The 22,865-nt window shown below is 55.1% G+C and overlaps 1 protein-coding gene across 2 annotated transcripts; it reads right to left on the bottom strand.

The window, feature by feature from the left end:
- Nucleotides 1-7,407: 7,407 nt before the first annotated feature.
- On the bottom strand, nucleotides 7,408-17,302 carry ASB13 (ankyrin repeat and SOCS box containing 13). 2 transcript variants are annotated; one of them, XM_083795462.1, is made up of 7 exons: nucleotides 17,174-17,302; nucleotides 14,997-15,184; nucleotides 13,828-13,978; nucleotides 12,182-12,312; nucleotides 10,930-11,047; nucleotides 10,642-10,833; nucleotides 7,408-9,396 (listed from the first exon to the last, which is right to left on the bottom strand). In XM_083795462.1, exons 1-7 carry the CDS (start codon nucleotides 17,214-17,216, stop codon nucleotides 9,269-9,271), a joined length of 951 nt encoding a protein of 316 aa, XP_083651588.1. In that variant the 5' UTR covers nucleotides 17,217-17,302; the 3' UTR covers nucleotides 7,408-9,268. The 2 variants fall into 2 exon arrangements, with proteins under 2 accessions (XP_083651588.1, XP_083651589.1); XM_083795463.1 differs by lacking the exon at nucleotides 10,930-11,047 and having other exon boundaries at nucleotides 12,178-12,312.
- Between the last annotated feature and the right edge of the window lie 5,563 nt (nucleotides 17,303-22,865).

The raw sequence follows: 22,865 nt of genomic DNA, 5'->3' as shown, positions 1-22,865 counted from the left end.
GCTACATCAGCGCGGCGGAGCTGCGGCACGTCATGACCAACCTGGGCGAGAAGCTGACGGACGAGGAGGTGGACGAGATGATCAAGGAGGCCGACTGCAACAACGACGGGCAGGTCAACTACGAGGAGTTTGTGAGGATGATGACGGAGAAGTGACCTTCATCCCCGGCCCGCAGGTAACGTGCCGGGATGCCATTTTGTGCCCAACCCCATGTGCAGGGAAGTCCTTGGACCAGGGGGGGCCACCATCTCCTTGGCAATGGGACCCCAAATTTCTCATTCCCCCCCATCTCAACGTGTGCTGGTGGTTGGAAACGTCAGCGTTCACGGTGCCTTTTTATTTTATTTTATTTTATTTTATTTTATTTACTTTATTTTATTTTTTCCTTTGTTTCTTCATAGGGAACCGAGGCCGTAGTGGCCCCCAGCCCCTCCACCCCCTCACTGCCTTCTCGCCACCGTCCTGGGCTGGAAAATCATCCTTTATCCCAGCCGGAGCATCGCCAGCCAGCGTCTGCGTCGGATGCGGGCATCCCACCCCAGCGGGACAGGGCTCGGGGACGCTGCTTCTCCCCCGGGATGCTGATGGACATGGGGGGTGTCGCTCCTGCTCCCCCCCAAAAGATGCACCCCCTGTGTCTGTAGAGGGGACAGTGGCCACCGCGTGTCCCCCAGCACCGCACCAAGCCCAATAAAATGTCCCCCCCATGTCCGGGTGGCTGCCAGAGCTTCTTTTGGCTTCTCTTTGGGGCCACTGCTAATCCCCCCCCTAAAAAAAAACAAAGGCCACCATTGGTGCACGTGGATGGGGTGACAGGGCTGGGGACGGGACCCGCGTCACCCCCATCCCCTTTCCCCCATCCTTTCACCCCCATGAGCTGGGGAAATGCCCCACGTGGTGGCTCAGCGCCCTGCCCCTGGGTCGTGGCCAACCCGCCCCAAATCCCCTCACTTTTGGGGGCTGCTGGCTGCAGCCACGCTCTGGTTCACCCCACTTCTGTCTCCAGAGGACTGGTGGTAGGTGGATTTAGCCCAAAAGCCCCGTCCCAAACAAAGGCAGGACAGGATTCGCCTTTCCCAGCCGTCACCCACCCCACAGCGCGCCCCGTGACTCAGTTTCCCTACAAAGAGGGCGAAACCCAATCGCAGCAGCCCTCCCACTGCTGGCCAGGGCGGTTTCCTTTTCTATACGGAGGGTTTGGGAAGAGAATTAATTATAATGGGCCTCATTAATGCTCAGTCACTAACGAACAAGCACGCCGTGCCAGCACCCGGCGCCTTCGCCACGCGCTGCCCTCTTGCTCGCGCACAGCCCTGCAGCAGACACAAAACGGGCGTTTCTGGCCCCCAAAAAAAAAAGCCCTCATCCGGCACAACTGAGACAAGCAACGGGGGTCACACCAGGCTATCATACACAAGCCGCTACATTTAGACCTTCCAAAAAAATGTGATTATTTATTAACGCGCTGCTCCGGAGGCGAAGCGCCGCGCGGTATTTTTAGGGCTGACCTTTTCTCCTTCTGTTCCGGGGCTGTTTAATTACCGGCGCGTTGTGTTTTTTTGTTGTTTTTTTTTCACGCCGCTCCTCCTGGGCTGTTTTTTTTCTTAATGACGGCCTTAAACGAGAGCCTGGAGCCCGGCCGGGAACGCCAGCGTCCTCGTTGGCGTCTTTCATCGTGGGGAAAGTGCCCGGTTTTGCCCTTTTCCCCCCCTCCCCATTTGGGCTCCCAGCGGCTTGGCAAGGTTTGCCCTGGCACCGCGCGGGATGGAAAGACAGACGGATGGACGGACAGACGGGCAGGACCACGCTTATCTCTGCCGGCGCCGCCGGCTTGCTGGCGCCGTTTGCTTTGGCATCGCCAAGGGAGGCCATTTTGCTCCCCCAAATCCGGCTGTTGAGGCCCAAATCTTAGGGACGGAGCTGGTGGAAGCGGGCAGGATCCGGCCCCGACCTTGCACCCTGCCCGCCCCCGCTCCGTGACTCACCGGGAGGCTCAGATCCGGCCTTCGTTAATGATTACGTTAATTGAGCCGCCCTTGGAGATGCACCAGAGGGGGTGGAAGGGGGCGGCCGTGGGGTGCCAAGGGGCAGAAACCTGCCCGTCCCACCCCAAAACCTCACTGGGGTGGTCCCCGGGGATGGGGACAGTGGGGTGGGACCGGGGGTGGGCAAGGACCTGGGAAATCCTCCAGGGTGGGACTTTAGTGGGTCCTTGGTGGGACCTTGGGACTTTGGTGGGTCCTTGGTGGGACCTTGGTGGGACCTTGGTGGGTCCCGGGGGACCTTCTGAGATGGGACCTGGGGGGGGTTACGTGGGGTGGCAAATGGGGGCCACCCGGCGGGGGTAGACCTGGAGGTTTATGTGCTTTTGGGGGATTTTTATTCTCCAAAATGATGGTTCTGGGGGATAGGCAGCTCACGAGCCCCCCTCCCCCAGCACCACCCGCCACGGGGAGGGGAGATGGGAGAAGGTTCACCTGCAGGGCCGGGTCAGACCCAAATCCTTTGATTTTTAGCAGAAGCGTTTTGATGTTTCAGCAGCCGGGCTTTAAAAATTAAATGTTGGGCAAACAACTTCTGCAGACCCCCGAAGGGACCGAGAGGCTTCTCTCTGCGCTCCCAAAGGACGTTAAAGAAGGGCAGGGATTTTTTTTTTTCCCATTATTCCCAATTTTTTCCCCAGTTCCAGAGTCCCGGCCTCCGCCCCAGCAAGAGCTCTGCCCTTAGTGAAGGTGATGTCGGGGGGGAAAGTCACTGCCTGCAGGAAGGGAAGGCCCCTTGGCATCTGCACCAGCTTCTACTCCTCCTGCAAAAAGGGAGGCGGAAAAAAAAATGAGGCTGAAAAAAAAAAAAAAACAAGAGGCTGGAAAAAAAAGAAGCTGAAAAAAAAAGGTTAAAAAAAAAAAAGTTAAAAAAAAGAGGCTGCAAAAAAGGAAGACTGCAAAAAGAAAAAAAAACAGGAGGCTGCAAAAAGGGGCAGATGAAAAAAATATATATGGCTGCAAAAAAAAAGGCTGCAAAAAGCGGAGGCTGCAAAAAAAAAAAGGGAGGCTGCAGAAAAAGAGGCTAAAAAAAAGAGGCTAAAAAAGGCTGAAAAAAGAGGCTGTAAAAAAAGTCTAAAAAAAAAAAGTGAAAAAAAAGAGGCTGCAAAATGGGAAGGCTGTAAAAATAAAGGGAGGCTGCAAAAAGGGGAAGATGAAAAAAAAAGAGGCTGAAAAAAAAAGAGGCTGCAAAAAGGGGAGGCTGCAAAAAAAATGAAGGCTGCAAAAAAAGGGAGGCTGCAGAAAAAGAGGCTGGAAAAAAGAAAGAGGCTAAAAAAAAAGAAGCTGTAAAAAAAAAAAAGCTAAAAAAAAAAGAGGCTGCAAAAAGGGGAGGCTGCAAAAAAAGAGAGGCTGAAAAAAAACAGGCTGGAAAAAAAGAGGCTAAAAAAAAGTCTGAAATAATAAGAGGATGTAAAAAAAAAAAAAGCTAAAAAAAAAAGAGGCTAAAAAAAAGGCTGCGAAAAGGGAAGGCTGCAAAAAACAAGGGAAGGCTGCAAAAAAAAAAAAAAAAACAAGGGGGCTGCAAAAAAGGGAGCCTGCAAAAAGGGGAGGCTGTGAAAAAGGAGAGGCTGTGAAAAAATGGGGAAAAAGTATTTTTTTTTTGCAGCTCCAGGTTGGCAGGGAGCGGGATGCCCGTGAAGAGCTGAGCTGGGTTCCCCTCCAGAGAGGGGAGTAAATAACCAAGCGTGGTACAAAATAAATTAAATTAAATTAAATTAAATTAAATTAATAAAATAAAAAATAAAATAAAATAAAATAAAATAAAATTAAATTAAATTAAAATAAAATAAAATAAAATAAAATAAAATAAATAAAATAAAATATAATATAATAAAATATAATAAAATAATATAAAATAAAATAAAATAAAATAAAATAATAAATAAAATAAAATAAAATAAAATAAAATAAAATAAAATAAAATAAAATAAAATAAAATAAAATAAAATAAAATAAAATAAAATAAAATAATCCCACGTGCCCATTAATAGCGTTTTCCTCCCGGGGGGCTGGTGGGGGCTGACGGGGTGGGGGCCGCCTGCGACCTTTTCCCGTCGCGTGAGCAAAGCAGGGGCAGAGGGAGACGGGGACAAGCGGGACCAGGACTGGGGCCGTGGGACCAGGAGATGGGGACAAATCGGAGCACGGGAAGGGAAAAAATGGGACCGGTTGGGTCAGGAGAGAAAAAGTGGGAGCTGGAGAGGGGCCGAGCGGGACAGGGAGAGGAGAAAGGGGGAGCAGGCCGCTGGGGACACGTCCGTCAATTCGTCACTTTCGGGGGTGCCGTTCTGTGTCGGCACCTCGGGAAGGGGCCAGGATTTGGGATTTCTCAGCCCAAAACGACGCTGGCGATGAGCAGCGCCGCTGGGGGCTAACGGGGAGCAGGACGAGGCCACAACCGGAGCGGGTCCAGGCCCCATCCCAGCACCGTTGGGGTATTTTAATGGGAAATAAATCGCCCCGTGCACGCGCTGCCCCAAATGCTGGGAGCACCCCGGGACCACAGCGCAGACGGGGGGGGGATTCGGGGCCATTTCCCTCCCCTGCTCTCTGGGTTTTTGCTCGATTCCCAGTTTTTTTCCCCCAAACCACACCACACCCCCACGCCCCGAGCTGAGCTCAGCGGGGATTTGGTTGCTGAGGGATCTGAGGAGCTCCAAAAAGCTTTTGGAGCCCGGAGCCAGAGGGGAGCCCGGCCGCTTTGCGGGGGCGGGTTGTCATTGCCGTCAATTTTCACGCAGGATTAGGAAAAACGCAATTAAAGGGAAAAAAATAAAAATAAAAATAAAAAGAAAGACAGGTGAAGCGGGGCCCATGGGGGCAGAGTTCAGAGCTGGGAGAGCTGGCGGCAGCTCTGCCACCCGCGTGTATTTTGGGGCGCATCGGTGCAGCTCTTGCAGGATTTGTCGGACGGCAAAAAGGCTCAGGCGCAGGCAGGTCGGTGATCCCGACGGGTCCTTGGTGATCCCGATGGATCCTCATTGATCCCGATGGGTCCGCGGTGATCCCGACGGGTCCTTGGTGATCCCGATGGATCCTCGGTGATCCCAATGGGTCCTCGGTGATCTCAATGGACCCTGGGTGATCCTGATGGATCCTTGGTGAGCCCGACGGGGGAGCAGCACTGCTGGGGAAGAGGTTTCCTCCATCCCAGCTCTTCAGCAGGGATCGGGGATTGAAACACTCCCGATATTCGGGCGGAATTTGAATTCTGGGGGGGCTTTTTATTTCCTCCAGCGTCCCCTCCAGCTCTCAGCCACCATCACCCAAATCACCGCGTCCCTCCGCAAAAAAATAAAAATAAAACCAGCAAAGCAAGAAGCCCAATAACCACACAAGCCTGCGGAAAGCCAGGAGCTTCCGAACGTAATGGTTGCTCTGGGAACCATTAAAAATCAATCTGATAAAAACACAAATCTCGTCTTCGTGGCGTGCCGGACTCCTCCTGGACTGAGGTTAGAGTTTTTGCAAGCCCGTGTCTCGGTCCCGAAATGCAGAGCAGCAGCGGGGTGCCACGTTTGCAGGGCACCCGGGACCACAGATGGCCAAAGCACAAGCCGTGGCTGTGTTATTGGGTGAAAAAAAAATTTCCTTTTTAATTATTATTTGCAGGAGATGTGAGGATTTTGTCCCGCCGCAGTCAGCCTGAGGTGCCGCAGCAGCGTGGAGGGCAGAGCCTGCCCTTAACTCCAGCCCAGGCAAGCCCCGCGGGTGTAATTTAGGTTTCTGGAGATCCCCAAAAAACTCAGATTTTTCTCCTTTTACGTTTCGGTACCTCGCTGCTAGCTTAAAGCGCCGGGGGGGGCAGAGCCCGGCAAACACGAGCCTGCAGAGACCCAGCGGGGGTCCAGGCGCAGGGGACGGGCGCCGTCTCCTCGCAAGCGCCTGCAAGATGCCTCGTGCCCTTGCAGCAGGGAGGGAGGCGATGAACGAACGGGGCGTGAGCAAGCTCAGGTGCGCGCCCGGCAGCTCCGGCGCTTCGTCGGGTTTCACACGGGGCGGCGGGAGAGGCGCTTCGTGCTCGCGCTTGCTCCCGGCGTGCCGCAACGCCTGCCTCGCTCGGCTCCGGCCGCCACGTCTGAAGGGACACCGAGGGCTTTGTTCGCTGGCTGTGCCAAGTCCCCTGGAGACGTTTAAAAAAAAAATAAAAATAAAAAGCACGAAACCCTGTTTGCACTCTCTCCTTTCCCCCTGCTTCCTTACGCCGGGGTTCAGCAACGTTTTCTCCGCGCCCCTCTGCAGCCGCGGGCACAAACCCTTCATTCGGGGCGGAGAAGGGTGGCTCCCTCCTGACTTTTCCAGGCGAAGCAGCGGTACGAGGAGTGAACTCCGCGGGGCGGCGAGGCTTTCCTCCTCCCAAGGCCCCCGCTTCACTCACACCTTGTTTTTCCTGGCCCAGCTCCACGAGGTTTGAGGGAAGCTGCTGGGAGCGAGCCCCCCCGCCGGCGAGCCAGCGTTGGCGAGCGGGGCCAGCAGCAAGCGGGGCAGGGCTGTGCCAGAAGCGGCCAGGCCCTATTTGCACCCGGACTTCCCAAATGTGATGGGAACGGGGTTATTTCGGACGGCTGGACCCGTAACGAGGCTGGAGGGCAGGAAGAAGAAGCCCCCGGGAGAGGGGAGGAGGCCTGAAACGCCGAACGTAGCCGCAGTCTGGGGCTGGGGCTCTCCCTTGGTGCTGGGAGCCCAGGAAGGGATGGACGGGTGGAAGCAGGGCTGGCCTGGGGTCTTTGGGTGTGTTTACGCCGGATTCACACCTCTGTTTGACGTTTGGATTAAAGGAAATCGAATAACGGGCCAGAACCTGACATAAAAATAAAAGCGAAGGCCGTAGCCCCAGCAGCCAACGGAGGAGTCTCACAGAAGCCGGGATGCAGACGGCCTCCTTCGTCCCCGATGACCCCCAACCCCTCTGCAAACCCACGGGGACTTTGGCTGCCACTGAAACACCGAAGGAATCCGGCCCTGGCCTGTCCCTATAAACCCAGAGCGAATCGGGGCTTTGGGACCTTCCAAGTCCTTCATCACTTACCCTGGCCAGAGGATAAATCGCGGGGGAAAGCTGCGCAGGACTCGCAGCGGATAAATCCCCCCCCCCCGGGGCCCTCCTTTCTTACCCGTGCAAGAGAAACGAAACCCAAGCAGCGCAAAAATAACCGCAGGAGGAATCTCCTGGGGGCAGCTGCCACTGCCCTTCCCAAGCCGCACGGCTGCTGCCAAAGTGGGGAGCCTGCACGTTAAAAGCTTCACCGCGGCTGCCTGAGCAGCTCCAGGAAATGTACTCCTAGGGTTAGAGAGAAATCAAAACCAACACCAACTTGGGGAACCTATCAGCGAGGCAACTGGGAGGAAAGAAAGATAACAGAGGAGGGAACTGGTCGCTTTATTCTCGGTTGCTGGAAGAGCCTTTCGGGTTTGGTTCACATTGGAAAGGTGGACTCGGCCGTTTCATTATTTCGACAGCTTAGGCAAGGTTGAAAAAGCAGCCTAACAAGGGATTTGAGTTTGAACCAAGGGGACGGGTTTTCATCCCAGATTACCGTAAGGTGGGTGCTCTCCTAATACTTATTGAGCTGTACGGACAAGGGTTTTTGGGCAGAGGAAGCTTTTGGTGACAGATACAATACAAAACCTTTATCCTAACAAACACGGGGGTGAATCCCACAACAAACATCTCCAGAGCTTCCCTGAGCTTCTCGGCAATTTCACATTTCTGGTATTTCAGACACAAAAACCCAGATAGAGCAACAGACAGACAGTCCTATAAAAAGCAGAACCTCGAAAGCTTTCCTGTGCCAGTTCTACACGATGTCACACTGAAAAAATAAAAAAGAAATACAAAGGGGTGAGGGGGGAATGAGCCTAACCAAAAATTAAAAAAAACGAAGCAATTTAGTGGTCAACATTAAAGTGCATTCGGCTCCACGGCAGCTCTTTAACCCTGTGCTTACAATATTTTCCCCTTCGTTGTGAGGCTGAGCCCTGTCAGGGGCGCACGAGGGCTCAGAAGCAGCGGGCAGGAGGCGAGCTGCCTTTTATCCACAAGCATGACTTCCTGGTGTGAAGGAGGGTGAGAGCCCTGAGTTAGCTGTACACCTTAGCCAGAGGATTTCCGAACACGTGCTGTCATTCGGGGGAGGAATTTGCTGTCATCGCAGCGCTATGACTCGCCACGGGGACATCAGGGAGCTTCATCCCCGTCCTACCACATCTCCCGGAGGCTGCTGCCTTGCGGTGACACAATGTCCCACCTGGAAGGCCGAGGACAATCCTGGCTCTGCTCACGGAATTGTCACCCCGGAGGTTTAAATCTCCCTAGCACAGCTGCACCGGCGCCTGCTGGAGCCAGAGGACGTGAGCACAGCTCACAGCACCCGACCCGGGGCTGGCTCCCGCTGTCAGCCTCTGGAGAGGCGCCAGAAGCAAGAGACAAACTCAGCAGGGAAAAGAAACCCCCGAACCCAGCCCTGCCGTTGCCTCTCACACGCGGGTGGGTGCCACGGGGGTGCCCTCCTGCCGGTGCCGAGCCAAAGCCCGCTGAAGTTCAGGGAAGGTCGGTTACCGCTTGCAGTGCCTTCGGATCGATTAGCTGGGGATTTAATTCACCTCCAGCTGCGGCACGCAGGCCACACGAGCCCTGTCCCGTGGCAGGAGGTGGTTCTCGCTCGAGTTATTAACCCTGAGGCTCCCTGAGCTCCCCTTTCAGAAGCACAGACGGCCGCGTCCGAGTGTTATCACCTCTAAATCCCTTTGCAGGCAGCGGAGACAGGCGCTCCAAAGGCGCCGCATAGCGTCCTGACGTGGCCTTCTAAAAGAGGACACATGAATCACGCTCGGCCAGTATCTATTTCTCTCCGCTGGCTGCAAAGGGAGCCTGGCTAGAGCACCCGGAGATGCGTTGAGGATAGAGACGGCTAAAATTAGGCAAGGCTAATCCCGTGCCAAGAGCGAGCGCTGCAGCCTGGAACGCGGCGACAGCCTCACGGATCCCCCTGGGAGAGGCTGGGACTGCAGGTCGGTGCTGCACCTTGCCTGGAGCCTGTCCCTGCCCGAATAAGCGCTCACGGAGAAGAGGGAGGGGCGTGAAGCGCTGCCTCATAAATACTATTTACATCGGTTTTTGCTTAAATTAAAATTCATTTCTTCGTGGGGAGGTAGAAGAGAAAGAGACGGATACTTCATGCTGTGCGAGCTAAAGCCACTGTCCTTCCCGGTCACCTTCAGCCCTGTCAGTTGTAGGACAGGTACTGGATCAACCGCTGAGGGATGTTTAGCTTGGCAATCTTCTCCAGCGCCCGCTGCCCGGCAGCCTTCCTCACCGTAACTCTGCAGAGCTGCGACAAGCTCAGGGGCGTTTCTAAAACGAGGAAAAAGAGGAGGCAGGGTTATTGCTGCAGCTCAGCAGACGACCGGCCTCCCCGCAGCGCGCAGACCTCCCGGGAGAGCGACGCCCGCCCGGCACTGCTCCCTCCCTCATCTCAAGCCCGTCGCTGCTTTCCAAGCACCTCCCGCAGCAGCCGGGCCCCCGGGCACCGAATTATCTGCTCTGATCCACGAGATTCCCTTAGCGATGGTGGATTAAGCTTCGGCAGTGGTGTACTCAGGTATATACAACCCGCAGCCTCGAGCCCCGACGTCGATGCACACGTGCGCGGAGTCAGGATCGGGCATTTTGCTCTGGATGTTGTCGGACCTACCAAGCTCCTATCCCCGCCCCCACAGCCTCGACAATCACCAGCCTCCAAGATCTGCGTCTGTCCTGGCTCTAGTCCTGAATTTAACCACGGAAGTTGAAATAAAAAACAAAAAATCCTATTACAGTTAGCGCAGTATTGTTACGACCGTCTGCATTAAAAAGCAGCCACGCATGCGGCTCTGCCAGCTGAGCCGAGGGGGCAGGAAGCCCTGGCGAGGTATAACAAGTATTTGTGGCGTTGTAAGGCTCAGCCTCTTCACCCAGCAGCCAGCGCAGCACGCTTTGCTGCAGTTTGAAAGCGATGAATAATTCAGAGAGACTCCTACACAGAGAACAGAAGTCAGAGAGAGAGAAGGGGCTGTGAGGTGCTCGCTGCGCAAAGAATTGTAAAGCCAGAAAAGATTTTTAGGATCCTGCAGTGCTGTGGGTTTGAGCAGCAGTGTGCAAATGTCCAGAAGGGTTTGTGAATTTCTCCTCTGAGGTCCCTCGAAGACCTGAAGTCATCCTCAAACCTCAGTCAAACGTCTCCCCCAAAACCAGCCAGCCGATGCAGCTGAGGTTTAACACGTTCCCTGCCTCGTACAGAACAAATTTTCACTGATGTTTGAAACTGAGTGATTTCCTTGATCTGACTTAAGGCCCCAGAGGATAAATGCTCACGCTGACACACGAGAGGGACCTGAATTCAGCGAGGGCGAGATCTGGACCATCTTACCTCCGTCATTCAGCCACAACTAAGCAGAGCTAGCCCCCAGCCAGCTGGCTTACGTTTACCACGCAGAACTCTATACCTTCCTAGGAAGATGAGCAGGTGTCTACATATCAAAGTGGACTGAGAATCTTGATATGGTGCAATGGAGCTGGCAGCCACTGAATTCCCAGGGCAGGGGATCGTATCTCACTCACTTTCGTAGTACTCGAAGCACTTTGCTGTGGGACTGCTGCTCCAGGTATAATCCGATGGCTTCTTCCCTCGGTTGTCCCTCGCGTAGATGTTTCCTCCAAATTCAATCAGCATTTCCACCAGATCCACGTTTTTCACTTTGGCTGCGTGGTGAAGGGCCGTCTCGTGGAGTTTAGCAGCATTCACGTTTGCCCCTGAGACCAGAAAGAAAAACAAACCTGTTTACGAAAGCCTCACTTGACCCAAATGCAAGGAGTGGTTGAAGTGGAGAAAAAAAACATGCTACTAACACACGTACGAGCGGCTAGAACGAGATCCAAACAAAACAGCACAAACAGGAAACCAAACTTCTGAACAAGTTCTCAAGGCTGGCAATGCCCGAGTTTTCTTCTCTGGCTTTATGTTTTCCTTGTGGAGAAAGGATTTTGGTCAACGTTACTAGGTAAATAAGCTGCTGAGCGTGAAGTCCTGAACCCGCGCTGCCTGAAACCAGCAGAGCCATTTCGGTCATCTCAACGGAGCGCTCACACTCGAGGCAAACAGGAACCTCCCTGTTAACTGTCTGAACAGAAACACAAGCTCACAAGCTGCGGAAGCTCACCAGCAGACATTACTGAGGCTTTGCTTAGGTATTTTTGCTAAGCAAATTGGGCTTTTCTAAGCTGACAACAAAAGGTCTTTCTAATACCTCCAAAACTCGCGACGTTTTCCCTGTCAGCTGATTTGTTCGGTACAGGTGAGCTGAACCTCATCGAGTTCATAGAGCTGACTCTTGTATTTACATCTGAGCTCGCCACGCTCCTCAGAGTTAATGGAGTTAAACGTTAGGCGTGTTTCGGGAATCAATTAGTCTAATCTGAAGATGGGTGCCCAAGACAGGGAACTGGAGGGATAGAAAACAAGCTGGCTTAGCTGTCTAATTTCTAGACAAGTAACATTCAACAAAACAAATCGTCCCCGGGCCAAATCACTTCCTGGTAAGCACGGGCAAAAAACAAGCTCAGCTCCAAGCTCCCTGCAAATTAGCAGCAAGAAAACCGGGAGGTGAAAGCTGGAGCACACGGCACTGGCTCGAAATTCCAGCAAACTCCTCTAGGCATAACGCTAAGCAGATCTCCCAGAGGCATGAGGTGACTTCACCTCTGCTTTTTTTTTTTTGTACAACATCAAACGCTAACATCTAACATCTATGCAAAGCCACACGAACACGTCAGCGCAGCTGAACGCACGCACACCAGCTGGTATTGCTGGAACGCTGATCCGGGGGGGTGAAGCTTTCTGATTTTTATTAAAATAGGAGAGTGAAAATATCGCTGGAGTCATCCTGAACTGGATACTGACAGGCATCCGCTAAAACTGCCTAAGCGTTAGGCTGTGCTCAGTTAAAGATGACAAAGGTGGAAGGTTTTGCCTACGTCATGCTGCGAATGAGTGAGTTCTTGCACAAGAATGTCGCTGCAGAGCACCGGGAGGGAAATGCTGCACGTGGGGACCTCCGTATGCTGCCTGCCCCAAAGCAAACCCCGCGGCTGCCATACCTGCCTTGAGCAGCAACTTCACGCAGTCCAGATGCTCCCTGGCGCAGGCCACGTGTAGGGGCGTCCCGAAATGGCAGTCGTGGGCCTCCAAGTTGGCACCGACGTCGATGAGGAGCTGCACGCACTCTGAGCTACCTTGGGGAAGGGAGGACCCGAGTCAAAAGAAAGAATCCGGCTCAGGTGGGAGCGCCTGGCACGCTGAGATCAGCCTGAGCCACGAGCAGCCTGGTCAATATTTGGGGTGGCGGATGCAAAATACACAAATGCTTGCGAACCAACACGTTTTACTGCAGGACGGAGGCTGAGAACAGAGCCCGAGGATGTCACAACTGCATGGCAGCAAGCTAGAGCTCGCAGCCTCTGCGGGGAATCAGGTCAAACGAACCTGAATCCGAGGGCTGGCACTGAACAGCCTGCGGTTTGCAGGGCTGGCCGTCCGGCTGGATGCGCCCCGGGTGGGTTAGCTCACCTTCAGGACCACTCCAGCCTTATTTTTTCCAACGTTAATAATGTGACTTAAGAAAAAACAGACGCTCACCATCGTTAAGAGTCTTAGGAAAAAGGCTTAGCAAGCAAAAACGAAGCAGGAGCTGACAGCTCTGTGTTTGAGTTCCTACACATTTGCCATAAATGCTGTCTTCGCACTGTGGGATGGGAGGGGAGGTATTGCGCCTTATGTGGAGGAAAGTCAGGCACAAAATAACGGAGATTTGGTCACGATCACCTAACGAGGATGCTGCTGGTCTCACTTCCAGGCTTTCCCACTGTTGCGTCCGTGCAAGTGGCAGTTTGGGGCAGAATTAAATGCACAGCAGAGCAGTTCAGGAAGACGCCTTCCCCTGGGCAGACCTCGGGGACATCCTCGGGGACAGCTGCTGAGATCACCCCCGACTCCTCCTGCTCTGGGTGGCCAGCTCAGGACGGCTCACATTGCCAACACTGCTACGGGGAAAGAGCCTGAGGGCTTGGAGCAGCAGCTGTGTGCGCAATACCCCCTCTGAAATACTTCTCTGCTGCTCCCCCTGCCTCTGCTGCTTTCACAGCCATCCCTGATGCTTGCTCCTGCTCCACAACTCAGGTCCGAATGTCCAGAAGAGGCTGAGGAGAAGACAGGGGGAGCAGAAAGGGGCAGGCACGCTCCAGCTGGGACATTATTCTATATATTCTATACATATTCTATATAGCCCTGGCACTACCTCCCTTCACGGCCTCCTCCAGCCTCTGCTGCTGCCACCTGGGCAGCGCCAGAAGCTCTCGACAACCACAGGGGCCTGTGACAGCACTGCCTGATTAAAAGAGTCTTGTGGCCGATTCTCCTCTGCTTGCAAGGGCAAAGCAGCCGGTTCGGCTCCAGGTTTGCTAACAGAGCATCGGCAAGGCGGTGTTTTATCTGCCTAGGATCTGGTGCCACGTCTGTCACGTGGGATAAAAGCCCCCAGCACGAGGGATGCCTTTATTCCCCCAACAACCCTGCGCTTTGCATTGTTTCTTCCAAGGGAGCTGTGCCCGTGTGTAAGGTGGACGTTTTCAAGCCCCGGTGATCCGGTGAGCAACAACAGACTTGCAGCCAACTTAAGATTTCTGGTAGCTGGGTTTTTTTTTTGTGGTTTTCTTTTGACAAACAACCGCACAAGGCTCAGGCCAGCTTACCGTTCATGCAGGCTTCGTGGAGAGGGGACGCTGTGTAGAGGGGAGGGTTCACCTTGGCACCGTGCGACAGCAGCACTTTGACGCACTCGATGCTCCCCGAGGCACAGGCGTCGCAGAGCGGGGTGCTGCCGTCGATATTCCTGGCATCCACCTTCAAGGCAGAAGAAACGTTAAATACCCACAGGCTGCTGTGCGGCAGCACCCTCGTTTTTATTCCTGTTAACCCAAGAACTGTTCTGAGCTCAGGAGAAGTTGGTTGATACCGCCAGCAGCCTGCCTGGTGCTGTTGCAAACGCTCGCGGGGCGCAGACACGCACTGATATCACGAGTAGCTGCTACAGCTCAGGACGTAACTTCCCCCCTAACGCTTCTCCTGCTGAACGCTACAAGCTCTGCAGCTGAGCCAGCGTCACGCGATGTACAAACACTCCCCGCCTGCGCTAGCGCAAAGTTCAGCTCCGGCTGAACCGGCTGACTTCGCAGCGAGGAGGGGTACAGGGTCTGAGGACGGGTGCTCTGAGGACAGCCACCTTTAGGACGTGACGTGTCACCAGGCACTGAAGGCAGCAGACTCCAGCTACATCCACAAAACTCCTTGGCAGGTTTCTGCTTGCATAACAAAATCGAAATAAGAGAAGAAACCCAGGAATAAACGTAAATCCCCTTGAGAATCTACATGCGCCCTGCTCCCCTTCTGGCCTTGGTTCACGCTGGATAGCTTTGGATGCCTGAGCCTCCTGAATTAGATTTGTAGTCACCCCAGGCTCTGTCAGTTGTCAGCGTGGAGAGAGGGGGACAGAGAAATACTTCCAGGCAGTTGTTTAAGTCCTCCTCAAGCCCAAACACCTCCTGAAGACGCTTCCCTCCCTCTGCTGACTGCCAGGAAAGCCCAGACTGACTAAAGCTGCCTCTTAATTCACAGATTAAGAGCCTGGATGCAGATGAAGTGAATCCGGACCCCAGAAATTAATTCAGACATCACGATGAAGCGGCCTCAGCCTCTTTTTTCTAGGTTAGTCCAAGACCCTCCAACGACACGTAAGTGCTCCAGGATCCTCTTGACCTCAGCGCAGGATGAGAGCGCGGCAAGAGCGCTGCAGCAGGGACGCTACGGCACGAAGCCAAGCACCGGGGCCTGGTTTCCAGCTGGAGCGCACCCGAACACGCACCTGGGCTCCCGCGGCCAGCAGGAGCTTGACGCACTGCGTTTGCCCCCGCAGGCTCGCCTCGTGCAGCGGGGTGATGGAGTCGTAGGTGACCGCGTTGACGCAGGCGCCGCTCTCTATCAGCTGCTGCAGCTGCAGGATCTCTCCCCGCCTGGCCGCTTCGTGAACCGGCGTCCGGTCGGCCCAGAAGCCTGCAGAGGAGGAATAAACGACTTTTAAAAACGCACGCGCAGAGAAAACGGGTTTCTGAGCTGGAGAAAGGCAGCTCCGCTGCAAGGGACGGCAGCCAGAAGACAGAGCTGGGAACAAGAAGCTTATTTCTCGCCGTGCCCCCCCAGCCTAGCACGGGATTTTAAACGTGGTGCTTTGCATCTGGGGGCTCTGCATCGAGCAGCCCTCGCTCAGACTGTTCACAGCACTGCACTCCACTACAGCTTCCGAAATGCTTTGCAGCACTTGCTTGAAACTTTCATCCACGTACAGACCCCTAGCAGCGTTTAATTAGGTCCGGATTCATCCCAGCGAGCCCACAGCTTTTAGCATTAGGAGCCCCGTCCTTCCTGGCTCCATCTAAAACCACTGGAAACAGGCACCTCCAGAAACCTCCAATTCACCTAAAAACTGCCTTCCAGAAGCACCGGTCCCTCCCAGAAGCTTCGACAGGCAGAGTCTGCAGCTTAGGCACGCTTCCCTAGGTACCTCCACCCACAAAGGACAAGCCCAGGCTTCGCATCCCAGCACAAATTAAGAGCATCTCCTTCCGGATGCGCTTTGCTGGCTCGTCAGCAACAAGCACAGAACAGTCAGATGGAGTTTCACCTTCAGCAGGAGAAATCCATTCTCCGTAACAACATGTGCCTCTACACCGTGCAAAAAGCAGGGTTTTTTAGGAGCGGCCTGCTTGCATACAGGCCAGTGACAGCCCCTCCTGGCAAAACAGCCCTCGAAATACAGCTCCTCTTCCTTCAAACGCATGCCTGTAAAAACCCAGCTCCAAGCTGTGTTTTTACTCGCAGCTGTGGAGCAGGAGAGAAAGGGCAGAGATGAGCAGAAGCCTTACAGTTTGGGGTCGATTTGCCTTTTTCTTTCGAAACACCGAATAATAGGGCACGACCACGGGCAGCACTGTAAAACACGGCCCTTTTACCAGCACGGGCACTGGCATTTTCAAGGCACACGGGACGCGCGTGCCTTTTTATTCACTCGTGAGCCCCTCGTGCCCTTTGCCTATATTCCTGAGCAGGGCGTTTTGCCTCCAGTGGGGCTTCCCCTGCATTCTGCGAAGCCCCAAGGATGACCGAGCCCTGGGACTGCCACCGGGCAGTGTCACTTTGTCGCCAACGGGACCGGGAAAACGACAAAAAGCTCCGGCAGCATTAATTAAAGGTTTGCCCTACATCCCTCCAGCACGTGTGTTGGTGGGGGAGCAGCGATGGCTCCCCACAAGCATCCTCCCAGCCCTTTCCTTCAAGAAGCCCCTTGACCCCAAATCCCCCAAGCCCCCCTAAACCCCCAAATCCCACAAACCAGCCCCAAATCCCCCAAACCAGCCCCAAATCCCACAAGCCCCCCTAAACCCCCAAATCCCCCAAACCAGCCCCAAACCCCCCAAACCAGCCCCAAACCAGCCCTAAATCCCCCAAACCAGCCCCAAATCCCCCAAACCAGCCCCAAATCCCCCAAACCAGCCCCAAATCCCCCAAACCAGCCCCAAATCCCACAAACCAGCCCCAAATCCCCCAAACCAGCCCCAAATCCCCCAAACCAGCCCCAAATCCCACAAACCAGCCCCAAATCCCCCAAACCAGCCCTAAATCCCACAAACCAGCCCCAAACCAGCCCTAAATCCCCCAAACCAGCCCTAAATCCCCCAAACCAGCCCTAAATCCCCCAAACCAGCCCTAAATCCCCCAAACCAGCCCCAAACCCCCCAAACCAGCCCCAAACCCCCCAAACCAGCCCCAAACCAGCCCCAAACCCCCCAAACCAGCCCCAAACCCCCCAAACCAGCCCCAAATCCCACAAACCAGCCCCAAATCCCCCAAACCAGCCCCAAGTCCCCCAAACCAGCCCCAAATCCCCCAAACCAGCCCCAAATCCCCCAAACCAGCCCGAAACCAGCCCCAAATCCCCCAGACCAGCCCCAAATCCCCCGGGGCAGAGCCCCCGGCCCCACGCACTGATGTCGCCCCGCAGGGAGCCGCTGCCCACGGGGCTCTCCATGGCCCGGCCCGGCCCGGCCCGGAACGAAACGGGAGGGGACGGGGCGGCACGGAACGGGAGGGGACGGACGGAACGAAACGGCCGGGCCCGCCCCGGGGGCTGCTGGGAGTTGTAGTTCGCGGGGGGGGGTGGCCATGCTGGGGGAACTGGGGGCGGGGGGGGGAAGGGGGACTGGGGGAACTGGGGGGGATTGGAGTGTGGGGAGGGGCTGGGGAGGGAAAGAGGGACTGGGGGGACTGGAGGGGGACTGGGGGAACTGGTGTAGGGTACTGGGGTGTAGGGAAAAGGGGGACTGGGGGGACTGGGGGGGACTGGAGGAACTGGGGTGTAGGGAAAAGGGGGACTGGGATGTGTGGGAGGGACTAGGGTAGGGGGAGAAGGGGGACGGGGGGGATTGGGGGGGAACTGGGGGGACTGGTTGCAGGGTACTGGGGTGTGGGGAAAAGGGGGACTGGGGGAACTGGGGGAGGAACTGGGGTGTAGGGAAAAGGGGGACTGGGGAGACTGGGGGGACTGGGGGAACTGGGGTGGGGAGAGGGGACTGGGGTGGGGGGGAGACTGATGGGGGGAAAGGGGGACTGGGTGAATTGGGGGGACTGGTTGGGGGGTACTGGGGTGGGGGGAAAAGGGAGACTGGGGGGACTGAGGGGGACTGGGGGAATTGGTGTGGGGAGAGGGGGGACTGGGGTGGGGGGAAAAGGGGGACTGAGGGGGGATTGGGGGAACTGGTAGGGGGTACTGGGGTATGGGGAAAAGGGGGACTGGGGGAACTGGTGTTGGGAGAGGTGGGACTGGGGTGGGGGAAAAGGGGGGACTTGGGGGGACTGAGGGAACTGGTGTGGGGAGAGAGGGGACTGGGGTGTGGGGGGGGACTGGGATGGGGGAAAAGGGGGACTGGGGAGACTGGTGGGGGGGGAGGGGACTGGGGTGTGTGGAGGGGGGACATGGGTTGGGGGAGAGGGGGGGACTGGGATGTGTGGGGAGGGGACTGGGGGAACTGGGATGGGGAGGGGTACTGCTACATGGGGCAAGGGGGACTGGGGGAACCAGGGTGCGAGGAGAAGGGGTAATGGGGTGGGGGGAGAAGGAGTACTGGTGTGGGGGACTCGTGGATGTAGGGAGACTGGTATGTGTGGAGGAACTGGTGTGGGGTACCGGTACGTGGGGACGGGGGAACCGGGAGGACTGGTGTGTGGGAAGAGGGCATGCTGGGGACACTGGTGGCGGGGTACTCGGGTCCTTGCAGCAAAGAGAGGTTTGGGGTCTGCCGGAGGGGACTGGACTGGGAAGAACTGGGGCAACCGGGGCGCGGCGCTTAAAACGCAGCGGTCCCGGCAGCGAGCGAGCTGCTCTTCCAGCCAGCAGGCCCAGAGCAAGTTCCTCGGTGGTCACGTCGCTGATTGGGGTCACCTCCTGGAAACGGCACGTCACGCGTGCAGCGCGGGGCGCTGCGCTCCTGGCCTCGCCGCCGCTGGGTTCGGTCGCCTGTACGTGGCGTGAGCTCGCCCCTTTCGCTGGGTCCTGGGCGCGCGCGGCAGTCAAATTTACACGCAGACGACACGGCTGAAACGGCGGCGCGGAAAGGCGAAGCGGTTTTTGCAAAGGTTTCGAAAAGAAACCGGAGCAAAGCTGAAAACAAACCCTGAAATCCCTCGGTTCCCACCTCACCCAGGAGCACCCTTACCATTTCTGCCCCGTCTACCCCAGATCTCTGCCCTCTCGGGGTAGTTGCTGGGGTAAGCTTGCATTCCTAAAAATATTTTATTTTAAAGCTTCCAAAATAACTGTGCCCGCACGGAGGCAGCAGCAGAGCTTGCGGAGAACGGCCGCGCGGCCGGCTGACGAAACCACCGACAAATTGCTGGGGTCGCAGGAGGCAAATGCAATGTCAGCTCCCCCGCTGCAGGGACACAGCTCAAGCACGTCGCTTTTCTCGGCTCGGGAGCCCTGTGCAGCGACTGCAGCTCATCAGCAAATCGCTGGGCAGCCACACGGGGTTGCAGAGCAGGAGAGAAGCCTCAGCGACCGAACTGCATGAGCCAAACGTGCGCGTCACGCTGGGAACGCGCATAGAAATGGCACTGCCCTAAATCCTTGCACGTTATTCTCTGCTTCTCCCAGCTTATCGTCCAGGGCTAAGCCCGGAGAGCCAGGTAATAAACAGACTTCACCTTCTACCTTCTCCTCCTGCTCCGTCTCTAAATCACTGTTCTTTGCACCGGAGATGGAGGAGAAAGAAGCCGGGCTGTGCGGTTATCTGCCATTCATCCTTGGCTCTCCTTCCTCTGAGCGTGAGGTTCCCCTCCCTGCCCTGCACTTGCGTAGTCGCAGCCAAAAATACAAAGCATTTGCTGCCCTAATTCCCACCGGCTTATTTAGGTGGTTGAGTAACTCCGTGAGGGCTTCGGAGGAGGCCTTGGTGCCCGTACGTTTGTTTTGCCCTGGCGAAGCAAATTGCCGAAAGAGAAACCAGAGCCGTGGGCTGGCGGCCGTGGGGGGTGAGGAGGTAAATCTGGGTGCAGCTCTGCGAAATGCCGCTTGGCTCCCTGCTTCCCGTGCTCTCCGAAAGGCGCCGCACGCTCCGAACGCTGCCGCCTTCCATTTGCTAGCGGGGCCGCGCTCCGTCAACGGCTGTCAGCAGCTTGGACACCCGCCACGCGACAGTGTCGCCGACCTTTTCTCATTTACATCCACGTCTTGAAAGAGGCGCTGTGTGTCAGCTGTCTTGCGTGTCCCACTTCCCTTGGCGCTCCCCCTCTCGCAGTCTTCTCCCGGCGTTCTTCACAAATCGCTGGAGGAAGTAAACAGGGAGACATAGAAAATGGATTAAAAACACATTTAAAAAATCCCTCTCGCACCAGCCTCCGCAGGAGCAGATCCACAAGGAGAGGCGCTCCCTCCGAGGGCGGACTCCGCAGGATTCCTTCATTTACCCATCCAGCCACGCGTTTGCAATTGCTGGTCGTGTTTTTCCTCTGCCCACCCATTTTGCGTTTCGTATGGGGTTCGAGTGACAAGGTTTGGGCGGCGGGGGCTGTAAGGGTGGCCTCTGAGGAGAAACCGGCAGCTGCCCCATGGGAGATAAGGGCCAGTTTCATCTGGCTCCAGAGGGCCCTGCTGCTTTCCAGAGCCGAGCCGTTACGTGACGTTGTTTGAGCCTCTGTGAGAGCAGATTTTAGAAAGGGAAAAAAAAAAATGCTGTGTTACAGCAGCTGGGAGAGCGAGGGGGACAGCCCTGCAGCCCCCAGGGTGAGTGCAGCAGGAGGCAGGAGGTGCTCCAGGCACGCAGCACAAGTTCCCCTGCGGCCCGTGGAGAGGCCCCTGGCGGAGCAGGCTGTCCCCCTGCACCCATGGGTGCCACACGGAGCAGATCTCCACGCTGCAGCCCGTGGAGGAGCCCCCGGTGGAGCAGGTGGATGTGGCCTGGAGGAGGCTGCGGCCCATGGAGAGCCCCCGCAGGAGCAGGCCCCGGGCCGGAGCTGCAGCCCGTGGAGAGGAGCCCAGGCAGGAGCAGGGGGGCTGGGGGGAGCTGCCGCCCGTGGGGGACCCGTGCTGGAGCAGTTTGCTCCTGGGGGATGGACCCCCTGGGACGGAGCCGTGTGGGAGCAGTTCTTGAAGCCCCCGCAGGATCAGTTCGGGAGGGACCCCACCTGGAGCAGGGGCAGAGAGGGACCGTGAAGGAGCAGCAGGGACGAAGCGTCAGGGACTGAGCACAGCCCCCAGTCCCCCGTTCCCCTGAGCTGCTCAGGGGGAGGATGTAAAAGAGGGTGGATGTGAGGAAGGTGTTTTTAATTCGTCTTTTTTTGTTTGTTTGTTTGTTTCTCAACAAGCTTGCTAGTAATAGCTAGCAACTTTTATTAACCTCCCTATGCTGAGTCTGTTTTGCCTGTGACAACAACTGTCCAGTGATCTCCCTGCCCTTATCTCAACCCTTCAGCCCGTTCCATCCTATTTTCTCTTTCTTTCCCTTTGAGGAAGGGGAGCGAGAGGGTGGTTGCGGTGGTGGAGCTCGGCTGCCCAGCTGGGTAAAGCCACCACAGGTTTGTATGTGCGCTCCCCAGCTGTCTGGGAGCTGTGCTCAGGGTAGACTGCGAACTGAAGAACACCTGTTTCCCCCTCCCAACCACAGCAGCATAGCCTGAAACCATAAAAAAAATAAAAATAAAAATAATAAAAGACATTTTTAGAAAAGAATCTATTGCTTACTATTCTGCAATGACTGCTCGTGTAAAATGGAAGTCTGTCCTGGGCTTGTTCCCCACTTGGACAGGAAAGCAGCTGAGAGGTGTGAGGCCGTGGGTCCAGCTGGGTTTGTGATGGTTAGGTAGGGAACAAACACCACAAGAAACATCTGTGTTTTCCAGCAGTGGATGTTTTCGTGTTAATTTTGAAAAAAATAAAAATAAAAATTGCATTATAGGACAAAGAACTAAGTCCAGTGAGAAACTTGCATTCAGCGCAGAGGCGGGCTTGCTCCCACTTTCACTTAATAAGAAAATCAAGTGTTTGCACTAACAACATAAAACTTAAAATGCTTTCCTTTCAACTGCAACAGCGCAAAGATTAGCCCAGGATGGGACCTCACAAAGCATGAGATGTTATCCTTTCTGTCCATAGTTGCAGCCATTCGTTCCGCCCCAAAGGCAGGATGTGATAGCTGCAAACTTGGTTTTAGATTTGTCAGGGCCTCCAGTCGTTATTTCAAGTTGCAAAGAGTTGACATTCCATTCATTGTCACCGAAAAGAAACGCAGGGCTGGAAGAGATTGTGGAAAACCAAGCAAATTCCCTCACCTCTTGCCCCAGGGTTTGTCCAGGGATGACACTAAGTGGATAAACTACTTTGCTTAGCACCAGAGAACAGCAGGTAGTGCCAGCAGAAATGGCCATGCTCTGCTAATACCTGTGTGTAATCCCAGCTGCAGTTCCAACGGGGCTGGGGGTTGATCAGCTGTAGATGAAGAAATTGGGATACAGACAATAAAGTGAAGAGAAAAACAGTGTCTACCTCAGTTTAATAAGATCAGGAATAAGTATTCCTATTTTAAAACATATTCATGTATATACAACACCTGAAAGCAGCTGGTTGGAACAAAAGGCTAGGAATGATTGTGTTCTAGCCTCACAAAGTTCTTATCTGGCCTCCAGCAAAGCACTCATTTCCTCAGTTTTCTCCTCCGTAAAGTATGACTATGACTGGTTTATAGTACCTGAGGGAAGGGTTTAAGCATCGCTGCATGGGCCGACGTGGCTCAGCACACAGCACCTCCCGAGCTTCACACGCCGCTTCGCTGGGGAGAAGGCAGGATGGTGTGGAAGGAGACAGAGGCTGGAAATCACTGAGAGTGGAATAAAAGCAGTTCTTGGGGAGGGTCATGGACACAATCTATATTTCCATCTAGGAGAATATAATCCACTATAAACGTCACTTCCCTGCAACTGCAGATAGCCTGCAATAACAGTGCTACAACCTACTCCAGCAAATACCAGCTCTGAAGCATGTTTACAACTCTGAAGATAATAACACTGATTGCAAATGCTCCCTCTGCTTAATTACTACAGGACCGATTACTTCAAGAGAGGAAAGAGACATTTTGTTTAGAAGAGCTGGAGTCTCATACACGTAGCCTCACGTTTTGCCATGATCAAG

The sequence above is a fragment of the Anser anser genome, assembly GCF_964211835.1.
Source record: "Anser anser genome assembly, chromosome: 1".
NCBI lineage: Eukaryota > Metazoa > Chordata > Aves > Anseriformes > Anatidae > Anser > Anser anser.
This window is presented reverse-complemented; position numbering and strand designations above follow the sequence as displayed.